Raw genomic sequence first — 14,281 nt, 5'->3', positions numbered from 1 at the left:
TGGCATAGGCAGAGTATTTAATTTTCAGGATAGTCAGTGGCATATGTAAGAAATCAAGGAAATACTCTGCGTTTCACGTTATCAGCAAACTGTACCACAATACCATGTTCATATGTGTGCATGAATTCTTTGTCAAGGAGAAACAGCCAAATGGCTTGCATAAGCTCTCACTTGAGATGTGTGAGCACTGTGCTTGTTGCTGCTTGCCCATACAATTTGTGGTAATATTCGTGGACAATGTCTGGTAACTCAAAGGCAAGTCAGTGAACTTTGCAAACTCAATCATGAAACATATGCAAACCTTTGGGATATACGCCAGATGATGAGCAGCAAATGCAGAGGGACAATTCCTGATATACTTTGATTGATTTCCAATGAACATATAGATTGGCCATAGTGCAGCATGTCCAAATGAAGCAAGGTGTGTTGAGTCTGACCAAAGCATGATGGAAGCGACAACAGTCTCCAGCTGACAACCAGGTTCATGGGGCTGTGCCTTTATCTTCTCATGCTCATCAAGCATAGTGTTGGCCATGTAGATCTTCATAATGATACATCCTGGAAATTTACCCTCATCAGGCTACCAGAAGAGTTTGTATGGGACATTGTGAAATGATTTCAAAGCAACTTCCTTGTAGGCTGACCTGATAACTTCTAGAGGCATCTGGTAATAGAGCCCATCCATGGCACATTCAAGTGTGTCAGCTTCAGATGCATACTTGTGCTTCTCAGCAGGCAGCTTAATCTTCACAGATGCTTCATGCCACTTGTCAGATGTGCTGAACAGCTTTGAATCTAGGTCCTCATCAGCCTGGTCCATTCTTTTTGCTTTCCAAAATGCAGAAAAACCCCTGAGGTCCTCATGCTCAAAGTCATCCACCAATATGACCCCCTGCACAAGGCAGTCAACATTAGTGTCATATGCCATTCCAGACTCTCAACTCTAAATCCACTTCTCTGGATATCTGGATCCAAGATCCGGATCTCCAATGATCTGATCTATCTTTATCTTCCTTCTGGAATCCAAACCCTATATTAGTGCCCAACCCCATTTAGACTTCCCCTGTCTCTGGACTCTGGTTAACTATGTTTCCCTTCTGATTATTGATCCATTACATACATTTCATTTCTGGTGTTTATTATTTGTGATCTGTCCTACTTACTAATAGACTTTGCATATGCTTTGTACATAGCCTTTATGTTTGCTGACTGATTCCTATATGATACCTACAGTATATAAACCTCCTGTAACTCTTGGAAATACTCCAGTTCAAATATCATCTTAGTTCCTGCTCATTCCTGTATCCTCCAGACTCAAGCCAAGTCTCTTGTCATATTCCAAGTCTTAGGATTGTATCCTAGACTACATCTCCAGCTCTACCTTAGGGTAGTCTATCTTCTGTTAGTTTCTTGTCTGGACTTCGTCCGGATTAGTCTTATCTGCTTGTCCAAGTAACATCTGGACATCTGTCAGATTTATCTCACATTTCAGATCCAGATGTCCATTGTCCGCCCTAGTCAAATCTTAGAAACTCCGGATGACTGTTCTAGCCCCCAGAAATTAAGGGCACATACTCGGGAAAGGGGCACAGCATATGAGCTGAGGCCAAGCCCTTGTGATCCAACCCCCTTGAGCACACAACCTTAACAGTTAGCCAGAGAGTTACTGCTGGATGACTTGTAAAACCAGTCCATGAGATGAAATGTGATAGCATTGAGAAAAGGTGTGAAAAATGTGTGATTGACTGCTTCAATAGCAGTACCTAAGCCCGCATACCAGGGCTGCTTGTTTGAACTGTTGGCCTGTTGGAAAGTATGAGAATCACATACATCATTGAACAATGAAGTGTTCTCAGGGTCATAGGAATGGAAAGTTTCTCAGTATGGATGGAAGGTGTCAAAAGTGTCCTGTTTGGTGTGTACCCACACTTCTCCTTCTGATTCAGTAGTACCTGAGTCAGAATGAACAGGAGATTGTGGAATGGCATGGGCTACATCATCTACTGGAGGTGGAATTGGAATGGGGATGGGAAGGGCAGGAAGTTCATCTTGGTAACATGCAGGCAGTTGCCACCTGCAATTTGGAAGACCTGATGCTTGTGCCAGTGGTGGGGGTGAGGGCAAATGATGTACTGGCAATTCCTAGACAGCAGCATGAATACCCTGTATCACTCTGACAAAAGAAACATTCACTTACATACGGCTCAGGATTCTCAAACTCTGGCTGGTTTGCCTCATTGAGTGAGGGCTCATCAAGTAAGGGAGCTTCTGACTGAGCATGCAGTGCAGGAGGAGGCTGCAGAGCTTGGCACTCATGGCAGGCATTCATGACATTATTTGAAACAGCTCTAAGGCCTTTGCACCATTAGTTCTGGTGCATTGACAGACCATGTGCTGACACAGCAGTATAATTGCATGCAGGACATGCAAATGACATAACAAGGATGAAGCTGAGGAGTGAGAGAATGATGTACTTTGCCAGCATTGCCAGCACATATCCACCTGGGTCACTGTGAGAATGTAATGGTGAGGCAAGGGGTTGGAATGAAGGATGCATTTTATACTTGCCTGCAAAACTCTACGCTCCCAAAGAGCATCCTAGCAGTGCTGTTGTCATATCTGCATATCCAGATCTCAGATTCAATCCACATCTTATTCCCATCCAACATCTCATCATCCAATCTGTCCACTCGTCTGGTCTGGTCCACAATTCATCTGAATCCACAACCAGCGCTCATCTCCTTTCGGTAATCCCCTGACTCCGGTACTTCAGTTATCTGTATATCTGTCCTGCTCACTGATCCATTACCTATGCTTCATTTCCATTTCATTATTTGTGATCCATTCCATTAGATACCTATAGTATATAACCTCCTGTAAATCTCTGTAACACCTCAGTTCGAATATCATCTTAGTTCTGCTCATTCCTGTCCTCTGGACCTGAGTATCTCTACTCTTGTCACCCTCCAAGACTTAGGATTGATTCCTATAGTCTATCTGTGTCTGCCTCTGTCTACAACAGTCCACTACTGTTAGTTTCTAGTCCAGACTTGTCTGGATTAGCCTCATGACACTTATCCTGCATCCAGAAGTCATCCAGATCCACTATGCTACTTGTCCAACCCTCCAGACACATTAGTCTTGTCTTCCTGAAATAAGGGGAAATACCTGGGTAAGGGGCACAATGCATGAGCTGAGGCCAAAGCCCTTAGGATCCGTTTAGCCTTGAGTATGACCTTAACAGCTGTGCACCATATGGTGGTGTGTCCTTTGCTCCTGCTATAGGTCCAATATTGCCATTCTCTCCCTCTGGCTGACATGCTTGACCAAGCCTCTGCAGATCATGACTGAAGCAAATAGACTATGTTTGAGCAAAGTAACTGCCCTTGTGAGCTGAAGGAGAATTGTGAAATGTGTTGTAGAGCGCAATTGTAGAGCAGAGCAACTCACTTGAATGGGAGGGCGATGCTTGACATATATACTCAATATCTCTGGTAATTCAATAATAACTGGATGTGAAGAGGTTTTTATGTATTTACCTATAGTCAGTATCTTTGGTAGTTTGTTGATAAATGGGTTTGAAGAGTCTTGGGTGTAGAATCATCACTGTGCCACCATAGATAAACAGGTGGATTTGGCAATCAAACTCTTGAAAGATGAGTACAGAGTGAGAGCTGAACCTTGTAAGTTATGGAGACAATATTTGCAATAAGGGTCAAGTTACATAGATGTCAGCTCAACACAAGAAACAATGATATTCATGTGACAATCTATGTAGGATAGATGGGTTCGGATGCCAACTGCACTATTGTAAACAAATATGTACCTCATGTCCTGGGTGTCAATGAAACAAGGTAGGTTAGTGTGGTGAAGCAGCATAAGAATGTACCATACACACACCTCTCCAAATAAGGAAAGATACCTGTGATCCCTCAACCATGCTAGGCAGAATTTCCAGTGTAGGTAGTGCTTGACAAAGTAGTCAGATAGAGAGATGTCTAGAATTGCCTGAGGAATGAAAGTGAGCAAAAAAATGGTCAAAATTTGTGGATGTGGTGGAAGGGGAAGCAGTGCCCCACTATATCCAGTGGAGCATTTGGAAATCAAAGAAATAAGAAGTTTAATGTCCAACCAGAGTTCAGGGCCATCATATGCAGGTGGAAGCCTCTGGAAGGGATTAAACTGGATCAAGAGAAAGAGTAAATGAACTAGAAATAGACAACAATGGGACAGTGAAGAACAAAGTCAGTCAGCACTTTCCAGAAATACACAATTCAATAATGTGTCAATCTTTGCTTATCTCTTATACCAACACCCTTAATTGTACTACTTACACTACTATTAATTATCCTCAATGCCTTCAATGTCTATCATTAACATGTTCAAGGACAACATACTCATTGAGATTGATGGTGTTGCCTCTACATGGGATACCTATTGTCTTGGCCTAAATATAGTCACTCCTGGTTCCAAGGTATGAAATATTTGTTTATTTACAAGTACCACTAAACCCATCATGATTTCATCAATTCAGCAAGTGATTTTCCAGTTCAAAGATATTGGAAGGGCCATTTGAGAGGGATCATCTGACTTGATACAGTGTGCTAACTATTCACTTTGAAGCTAGCACTAATCAGGTGTTGAGCACACTCAAGGCTGACAAGGTCAAGACAGAACCTGATTTAGTTGAGACTTCTGTAAAGTTTGAGGAGGACGACAAGAATTCCATAAATTCTGTGTATGCAACCTTCCGTCTAATTACTATACTCAGATTCTGACTAACAGATTTTCAAAGGAACATGTCTCCATACAACCTACTCACTCAACACTGTGGTAATCCAAATGCAAGACCAACTGACCCATTTGCACCATGGCACTACTCAGTATGGCCATTTGATTGGTCAAACATTCCATTGGAGGCTGCTAAAAAGAAGGCACTGCATCAAGACATCAAGGACTATGCATGCAAGTGTTGTAAATTATGATCTGTCCACCATTGTTTGCTCATTTTCCTGTAGTCACTCATACCTTTTGCAGTCATTTATATCAACTACTGTTTGCTATCACCTGCTCTCATACTACAAATACCTTTCATGTTGCTCACATTGAATACCTCTTTCTTCTTGCACTGTACCACTAATTTGCAATGCTCTTTTGCTGATTATTGTCATGTACTATTAAATTCAAAGTGTATTTGCTTGTCACAGTTGCTTGATGATGGTCTTGAAACTCCGGCCATCAATAGTTTTAAACTCCAATATATGTGATAACAATCCCCTGAGTTTCCCCTGAGCCCTTTACCTCACCCCTACCATGTCTTCATCAGACTCTGATGTGTCATTGTCAACTTACAGCCCCAAAAAATGTGCATCATTGAACAAGTCCAGCTCCAGTCAACGTGCATCTTCATCAGACCTTGACATGTTGTTGCCAACCTCCAACTCCAAAAAATGTGTTTCAATGGATGATATCCTTGATAATATGACTGCCACTGGCAGAAGGAAGAAGACCAAGTAAGTTTCATAGTATTCAAGCATGATCTGGGGCTCACCTCCAGGCCTATTATGTGATTTGAAGTTGAGTGACACATTATCAGAATATCACACCACTGGGTGCAAGGCAGTTGCCACCTTATATCCGTTTGCAAACATGTCACTTGCATTTCATTATGGTATGACCCTTGACAAGGGTGGTTAACATCCAGTTCAAATATGTAAGTCACCTTCCATCTTGGAACTTAAACTGATTTGTTTGCCAGATCTGAGGAGCAACAGGCATGATTTCTTGTGTTTTATAATGGCATTCTAGATTTTATTCCTGGCTTCTGTGAAAATCTTGATGAGCTGTCCTATGATGAGCTGAAACCTTATCTCACAGTGGTGAGTCCATGCATGTATGCGCATATATGCACCTAAATAACTATAAACATGTAGATTAATAGTTCAATGAGCTCACAATGCTCAGATGATCTTTCATCCCTGAAGCACTTGGTGCTTGAGTATATTCTTGCTGACTGTAGCACTGACATGCTCCAGCCTCCCATCCCAAAGTCTTCTTGCAAGTTGAATCGTGGTGTTAATCATCCCTGGCTAGCACAGGAACTTTGCCCTTGAAAGTAGCTGAAGGTGTTTGATGAAGATGTCAACTTGTGAGTGTTTTGACTCTGAAATCAATGTTTGCATAATTTGCATACTCTACCTTTAGAGGGATGGAGCATCTTCAAGATAGGACTTGGCCTCTACTCTCAACTAATTGGCTGTTATTCCTATATGCAGCTAACGCCATCTATGACAGGGAGAACCCAAACATTGGCCTCTTTTGTGGGCATGCTGGTATCAGGGTATGTAGTGCACTGTTGCTATTTGTGTGCTCACAGTTTTCCTAGGCATTCCAGCACTTGTACCTAGGACCTGCTGCTGTGGGATCATAGGAACATGATGATGATGATGGCAAGCATGGCAGAAGCAAATCCAAGGCTACCATGTATGGGCTTACAAAGGTGACGCTGCAAGCATGGGCTTGGGCCATGTGTGCAGTGTGTGTTTATGTTTATTTTATTGACTACTAGTATCCTGATTTTTGTACAGGTGTGGTTTTCCCTCTCCACCTGTAACTCATACAAAATGTGCATTGGGTCATTCAATCTAGAAGAATTCTTTTTCACTATCATCAAAACTCTCAATGACCCTGAGGACCCATGAGCAGTAGACACACTGGCATGGATCAACAAGTATGTGTGTAGTTCATCATAAATGTCTACTAACAAGAATTATAGACAGGCTTTCTGGAAACATGCAGTCAAGGCCATGGTGACTGCCTCAGATGATACTGATTCTGACCTTGTGAAAATGTGAGCAAAATGTGCTGCTTGTAAACAAGGCAGCACTTCAACATTGGCAACAAACAATGGTGTGCACAGTACTACTACTTCTCCACCCTTAGTAGTAGCAGCAGAATGCCCATCATCATCTGCACCAGTACTAACTCCACCCAGGCTCCCTTTGCAGGCTGTACCTTCCACATTATTATCATCACCATCATGTGCCTTGATACCACTATCCAACTCAGAATCATTCCCACCCTCCCTGGCGAAACAGCCACCCACTATATCCATTGCCATTCTTCCCAAGCCAGTGCTTGTTGCACACAAAAAGGCCAACCCTGTCCCCAGGCCTAAACCTGTTCCAAAGGCCAAACCAGTACCCAAGACATGGTCCAACACTTGCAGTTCTGCACATCTCTCTGCTGGTGCTATCCAGGTTGAAGAACCCATGAACAAGGCGGGTGATACTGCTATTGTGGATGTGAATGCTCCCACACCTCCAAAGAAAAAGCCCATGCCCTGTCATAGTAAAAAGGCTGCCTAGGTATTTTGAATCCTGGTCGGTTTGCCTATTCTGACTCTTGCTTTAATCATACAGATTTCAACACTCTCACTTGCTGGATTCCACTTGATCATCTCGTGCCCATGCTGTACATTCACATATTGCAGTGACCTATCTCCATATTATATGAGTGATTGGACATGCATAATATCCTGTATGATATGGACCAGCAGACCATTGGCCAAAGGTAAAAATATCCCCAACTATGATGGATGGGCCGGGAGGGATATTATTCCCAATGGAGGCAGGTGGGCCCATGTGGGGGATATGTACAGTAGATGAGTGGGCCAATGGACATGAATATTCTATAGATGGATGGGCTGAGATAGTTGGATATTATGTAGATGGGTGTACCAATGTAGATGTGTATCAGATAGACAGGTATGTCAAGGGTACTTGTTATCACATACATGGGTGGGCCCAGATGTATATTATATTAGATGGGTAGGCTGAGGGTGTGATATAATACATTATATTAGACAGGTGGGCTGAGGGTGGTATATAATATAGATGGGTGAGCCCAGATGAATGATAATTGTAGATATGACAGAGCTTAGGTAGTTGTATATCATCAATATCAAAGGAGGTAATAATTCAAAGTTGGAGCATGGGAGAGTTCTAGAGGAGTACAGGAAATACCTAGAGGAGTTCCCACTGCACAGGAAGTGGAGAGACCCCAAGGTAATATCTCTATGGGAAACAGGATGGAAGGATAGGAGGTCCAGAGGACAGGAGGACTGAATGTCTGGAGGACAAGATGTCTGGAGATACAAGGAACAGGATGTCCAGAGGTCTGGAAGGAATAGGGGCTACATTGGATGAAGTCCAATGTAGAAACAAACAAAGGTAGACTACCCTAAGGTAGAGTTGGAGAGACAGGAATTGGACATAAGTCCAGAAAGAGGGTAAGTGCTGGAAAGGCAAGGCTCTGGCCTAGGGAATCAATCCCTAGGCCTGATGGATAGGACAGAACTTAGGTGGACCAAAGTCCAGGAGAAGATTGGGCAAGTCTAAGTTGATATTCAGACTGAAGACTCTACAAGAGTTGTACAGGGGTTATATACTAGAGGATATATGAGAGGATCAGTAAGCAATGGAGTAAGGCTATGTATGAGCATGTGAAAACATATTAGTAAGTGAGATGGAACATAAGTAAATGAACTCAGAGATAAAACTAGTACAAAGATCAATCAGCAAGACAGAAACAGAGGTAGCTGAGAACCAGAAGGGGGGATATGCCTAAATAGGGTTACGCACAGGATCTCAGACAGAGGGTGGGAATAGGCCTGGAGATCTGGAAGGCAAGGTAGAAACAGGACTGAGATATGTGAGGTAGTGGATGTAGTCTAGAATCTGAGGGAGGTAAAGTCTGGATGTCTTGCTGGACAGAATGTGCATATGGTGGACAGGATAGGGGTGTACAGATCAGGCTAGTAGTGAAGATCCGGAGGTCTGGAGCTCAGGGGTAAATCCATAGCAGGGCTAATCCTGCTGAGGTGTGGAGCACATAGTGGAAGGGGATCTGGGCATGAGTCAGATGTGGGGTCCAGAAATAGGCCTGGAAGGCGTGGGAATATTACAGGATCTAGGTCCAGCATACGGGATATGACAGTATGCAACATGTGAATTTTTCACTACACAAATCACCAAGTATTGAGTGCTGAGACTTGAAACCTGAAACTTGAGAACCAAAAACCAAAAACCAAATCTTGAAGAAATGCATATAACATGAATTTTTTTTATTTCATTACACAATTCACTGAGTGTCAAGTGCTGAAGCCCAAAACCTGAGACTTGACACCTGAAACTCAAAAACTGAACACCACAAACTGAATCTCAAGACTCAAACTGAATCTCAAAAAAATATATATAACACGAAATTTTTTATTTCATTACACAATTTACCAAGTGTCAGGTGCTGAAGCCTGAAACCTGAAACCCAGTACTACTGACTTCTGAGTGTTGGGACTCAGGACTCAGTAGTCAACATAGGCAAATGATAATGAAAAAATGAAAGTTGGTATTATGCTTAACTTTCTTAATGAAGGTTGTTGTCTGAGTCAGGGTGAGTGTATTGGCAGTCTTTTCTTGTCTATCAGGTATCATTTGACCAAGATATATGCTAAAGAAATTTGAAATATTGGGGATAATGAAAAAAATGACAGTTGTAGTCTGAGTCAAGGTGAACATATTGGTAGGTGATATTAGCACTCGGAGCTTGAATACTGACTACCAACTATCAAGTGTTGGGACTCGGTACTTAAATGGATATAGCATGTATCCATAAAAATACAAAAGATGTTCCTATGTGTTTATTTCTAGGTGAATAGACTTTGAAATTATATCCCCATCATCTATTCAGCAATAGAAACAATGTATCAGGAGCTCAGGACCATAGGTTAATCCTTTATTGTATAGTGTACCTCCCCCTCTCCTGGTGGTTCACTCCCTGGGTATTTTTTCCCTGCAGGACCAGACCTCAAGGACAGTAGGGAGTCTATTCCTGAGCATATTTGGAGTAGATATATCATATAGCCAGCCCAGGACACACATGATCCTTCTCCAGGAACAAAGCATAGACAATTGCACTTTTGGCATTTTTCATGATTTTCAGTATCTTGCCCTTGCATTCATGATCCAATCTTTTAATATATAATGAGCATAGCTTATATTCTTGCTTCTTATGACCAAGATCAGCTCACAATAGGCTGGAGTTGTGAGCTAGTGTGTATGCTTGCCATTTCTACTGATAAGGGGCCATACCTTCAAGACATTGAATCTTAATAATCAGAAACCTGGAGTATATTTAAAATATATCAAGTATCATAGACATAAATTTACAGACAAATCCACCAAAAATTGATTGCTGAGGAAGTGGAATAGACAAGAAATTGAGTGTGGGAAACTTCAAAGACCCAAAGCATCGAAATCAGTTGAGCAGTGGTAGGACTTTAATGCTGGGTCAACTCATATTTTCACTACATCCCTTCCACCCACCCCCTACCCTCAGGGCAGTAGGCAGTATGGGTTCCTCAGGTAGTTTACAATCTATCCTACATATTTTTAATGAAATATTTGGCCAGAATCATATATAAATGTGACTTTGTGTAAAAAGATGCCTATTGTCACTTTTCACACATATGTCATTTTTGCCTGTCATTACATTAATCCTTCATGGATCTTTCTAAGCTTTTAGGGCTATTATAATGGACATATATGGGAGTTATTCCAGGTCTCTGATCACATCACAGGCTTGAAATGTTGGATATCTCAACATAATGTGCAAGTCTCACTATTGATGTTCATTCTTTTATCTTTACACTCACTTACTGCAATCACAAACATTTACCATAGTCTTCCATCTCTTGCAGATACATATTATAATGAGTCTATTTGTTCTCAGACTGAGTTTTGCATCTCTTGCAGCCTTCTGTCTGTTGCTACTCGCATCATGTGATGTAAGGTGCTTCAGGGGGTCAAATAAAATTGGGAATTGGATTGACTACTGAGTCCTGACACTCAGTAAGCAGTACATCAATATCAATAACTGAGTCTTTACTACTGAGTACTGATATAACAAACATACAACAAGTCAGAGTGTAATAAAACAGCTCTACTCTATATGGTTCTGCATCTGCCTAGCTGCTTCACCTGCAAAAGCAAGAATGTTTGACCCATGATGGATCTGCAACTAGATGAGTGTTAGTAGTTATGATATCAATAAACATGAAGCTATGCAAAGGTAACCCAAAGGTAGAAATGACAAGTCCAGAGGTAAAAAGTGTTAGCCAGAGTGTGGGAACCTTCAGCTGGAGTGGGAAAGGGAAAGGGAATGGTAAAATGAGGTTTGGAAACTAGGGAAAAGCAAAGGGAATGCAAAGGGACTATGTGTAGACAAGGTATTCACAAAGGAGAGACTATCAAGGGAGTGATAACACAAGGGGAGACAAAGTCTCCGAAATACAGGTCCAGAAAATGAGTAAAAAGATATATTCCAAAGTACACCAAAGTATGAGGAGTATCTAGTGACCAAGACTCTAGAGAGGTAAGGAGAGGTGGTAAATGGTAAGGTATCCTATGCATCTGCACAGTACTTAACTAAGTATGTAGAAATCTGGAATGCTAGTTGAAATTCTGGGTCCAGAAATATGTATGTAATATGCCTGCAAGTGGTGTGGCTCATGGGAATACATGTAAAATCAACTGCAAACTGTTTGGCTGGAGTACCCAACTACTGATTCCTGGGTACTAAGTACTGATTCCCAAGTCTTGAGTACTGACACTCAGTAGGACCACCAATACACTCACATAGACTTGGACTAGAACTTTCATTAAGGAAGTGAAGCATAATAATGATTTTCATTTTTTCATTATTGCTGATGTTTCAGATTTCTTTAGCTTATATCTTGGTCAAATGATAACCAATTGATAAGGAAAGGCTACCAAGACACTCACCTTGACTTGGACTACAACCTTCATTAAGAAAGTTAAGCATAATAACAACTTTCATTTTTTCATTATTATTTGCCTATATTGACTACCAAGTCCTGAGTCCCAACACTTGGAAGTCAGTAGTACCGGGTTTTGGGCTTCAGCACTCAACACTCAGTGAATTGTGTAATGAAATAAAAAAAATTCATGTTATATACATTTTTGTGAGATTTGGTTATTGAGTCTCAAGTTTTGGTTTGCAGTTTTTGGTTTTTGAGTTTCAGGTTTCAGGCTTCATGTTTTGGCACTCAACACTCAGTGAATTGTGCAATGAAATAAAAAAAATTCATATTATATACATTTTTTTGAGATTTGATGTTTGGTTTTTGGTTTTCAAGTTTCAGGTGTCAAGTCTTGAGTTTTGGGCTTTGGGCTTTCACTGCAGGCATTTACCCATTTTCCTCCACCAAACATCCAAAAAACATTGATTGAGAAGATAGAATTTTCTCCTCATTTTGTCTGTCAAAACATTGAAAAAAGTAATTCATGTTTCAATGATGTTCTGTGTGTGGGACATGATGCAAGAATCAATCATGTTTCTTCAAGGATAATGCTGTATTTTCTGTCTATTGTCTTTGAAATAACAGCTTAAAATAATGTTGATTTTTGTCTCCATGTTTGTCAAATGTTCTGTGTATATTTGAAAAACATAGAGAAGAAAATCAACATTATTTTAAGCTGTTATTTAAAAGACAATAGATGGAAAATATAGCATTATCCTTGAAGGAACATGATCAATTTTGGCATCATGTCCCACACACAGGAAGTCATTGAAACATGAATTACTTTTTTTCAATGTTTTGACAGACAAAATGAGAGAAAAATTCTATCTACTCAATCAATGTTCATTGGATGTTTTGTGAAGGAAAATGGGAAAATGCCTGCAGTGTTTGGGTTTCAGGCTTCAGGTTTCAGGTTTCAGCACTCGACACTCAGTGATTTGTTCAGTGAAAAACTCACATGTTGCATACATCTTTGGCACTTTGCACCCAGTGATTCAATAAATGGACTTCAAACTTTTTTGAGTTTTGAGTTTTGAGCTTCAGGTTTTGGGGTTCGTCACTTGAAACTCAGTGATTTATGTAATGGAATAAATTTTTTACATGTTATACACATTTTTGTGAGTTTTGAGTTTTGGGTTTTGGGTGTTTGGGTTTTGTTAAGGTTGTACTCAAGGCTAAATGGATCCAAAGGGCTTCAGCCTCAGCTCATGTGCTGTGCCCCTTACTCGAGTATTGCCCCTTATCTCAGGAAGGCAAGACTAACATGTCCAGAGGGTTGGATGAGTAGCATAGTGGATCTGGATGACTTCCAGATGTGGGATAAGTATCATAAGGCTAATCTGGATGAGTCCAGACTAGAAACTAGCAGTAATGGCTGTCGTAGACAGAAGCAGATGCGGATAGACTATAGGAATCAATCCTAAGTCTTGGAGGGTGACAAGAATAGCGGTACTCAGGTTTGGAGGATGGGAATGAGCAGAACTAAGTTGATATTTGAACTGAAGTGTTACAGATATTTACAGGAGGTTATATACTATAGGTATCTAACAGAATGATCAATCAGCAGGGTCTGAGGCTATGTACAAAGCATATGGATGGTCTATTGGTAAGTAGAAATGGATCACAAATAATGAAACAGAAATGAAGCATAGGTAATGGATCAGGGAGCAGGATGGATATACAGATAACTGAAATACCAGAGTTAGGGGATTACTGAAAGGAGACAAGCACTGGTTGTGGATTCAGATGAATTGTGGACCGGACCAGACAAGTGGAACAGATTGGATGACGAGATGTTGGAGGGAGATAAGATGTGGGTAGGATTGGAGATAAGATGTGGATCAAATCTGAGATCCGGATATGCGGATATGACAGGTTTTGGGTGTTCAGGTTTTGAGACTCAGTGATTTATGGTGAATGAAAAATGGATATGTTGCACACTGGGTTTCAGTTTTCAGGCTTTTGGGCTTCAATACTTGGTGATTGGTGAATGTCAGACATGGTGTATTCAGGTTTTCAGGCCTCAGGCTTTGGTGGTTGATGGTAGGTATATGTACTCCATGTGCTTGATTCTCTGGTGCCTACATCAGCACACTGATTTGTATGTTATCCAACTATCTCAGCCCAGTTATGTTTATTGCACTCGTTTACCTGGGCCCACCCAAAATGAAACTTTGGGTGTCAGCATTTGGTACTTGGCATGGTGAAGAGTTTCAAGTTTCAATGTTTGAGTTTTGGGTTTCGGTACTTGGTACTCAGTGATTCGAGACTTGAAACTTGTAAAAATGTATGAGTTTCAAGTTTCAATGTTTGATGTTCTAGTTTTGGGTGTTGGGTGTTGGGTTTCAGTACTCAATACTTGGTACTTGGTGATTCAAGACTCAAAACTTATAAAAATGTATA

General features: G+C 41.0%; 4 protein-coding genes across 4 annotated transcripts; 3 read left to right on the top strand and 1 right to left on the bottom strand.

The window, feature by feature from the left end:
• Window positions 1–1,878: 1,878 nt before the first annotated feature.
• BJ212DRAFT_1296751 (uncharacterized protein) lies at window positions 1,879–2,485 on the bottom strand (the record flags this gene model as incomplete). The annotated part of the gene is made up of 3 exons (XM_041332502.1): window positions 1,879–2,142; window positions 2,198–2,304; window positions 2,389–2,485. 3 exons carry the CDS (start codon window positions 2,483–2,485, stop codon window positions 1,879–1,881), a joined length of 468 nt encoding a protein of 155 aa, XP_041197195.1.
• Window positions 2,486–4,354: 1,869 nt separating this feature from the next.
• Window positions 4,355–4,985, top strand: BJ212DRAFT_1296750 (uncharacterized protein; the record flags this gene model as incomplete). Its single annotated transcript, XM_041332501.1, has 3 exons — window positions 4,355–4,474; window positions 4,638–4,738; window positions 4,796–4,985. The coding sequence occupies 3 exons, from the start codon at window positions 4,355–4,357 to the stop codon at window positions 4,983–4,985; spliced, it is 411 nt and encodes a 136-aa protein (XP_041197194.1).
• Window positions 4,986–5,313: 328 nt separating this feature from the next.
• BJ212DRAFT_1296749 (uncharacterized protein) lies at window positions 5,314–6,701 on the top strand (the record flags this gene model as incomplete). The annotated part of the gene is made up of 8 exons (XM_041332500.1): window positions 5,314–5,513; window positions 5,689–5,713; window positions 5,878–5,879; window positions 5,942–5,990; window positions 6,120–6,148; window positions 6,205–6,340; window positions 6,431–6,535; window positions 6,588–6,701. 8 exons carry the CDS (start codon window positions 5,314–5,316, stop codon window positions 6,699–6,701), a joined length of 660 nt encoding a protein of 219 aa, XP_041197193.1.
• BJ212DRAFT_1477199 (uncharacterized protein) lies at window positions 6,698–7,367 on the top strand (the record flags this gene model as incomplete). The annotated part of the gene is made up of 3 exons (XM_041339510.1): window positions 6,698–6,730; window positions 6,780–6,850; window positions 6,995–7,367. 3 exons carry the CDS (start codon window positions 6,698–6,700, stop codon window positions 7,365–7,367), a joined length of 477 nt encoding a protein of 158 aa, XP_041197192.1.
• Between the last annotated feature and the right edge of the window lie 6,914 nt (window positions 7,368–14,281).

The sequence above is a fragment of the Suillus subaureus genome (genome assembly GCF_016647635.1).
Source record: "Suillus subaureus strain MN1 chromosome Unknown BJ212scaffold_5, whole genome shotgun sequence".
NCBI lineage: Eukaryota > Fungi > Basidiomycota > Agaricomycetes > Boletales > Suillaceae > Suillus > Suillus subaureus.
Note: the sequence above shows the minus strand (reverse complement) of the source record. Positions and strands in the feature narration are given on the sequence as shown.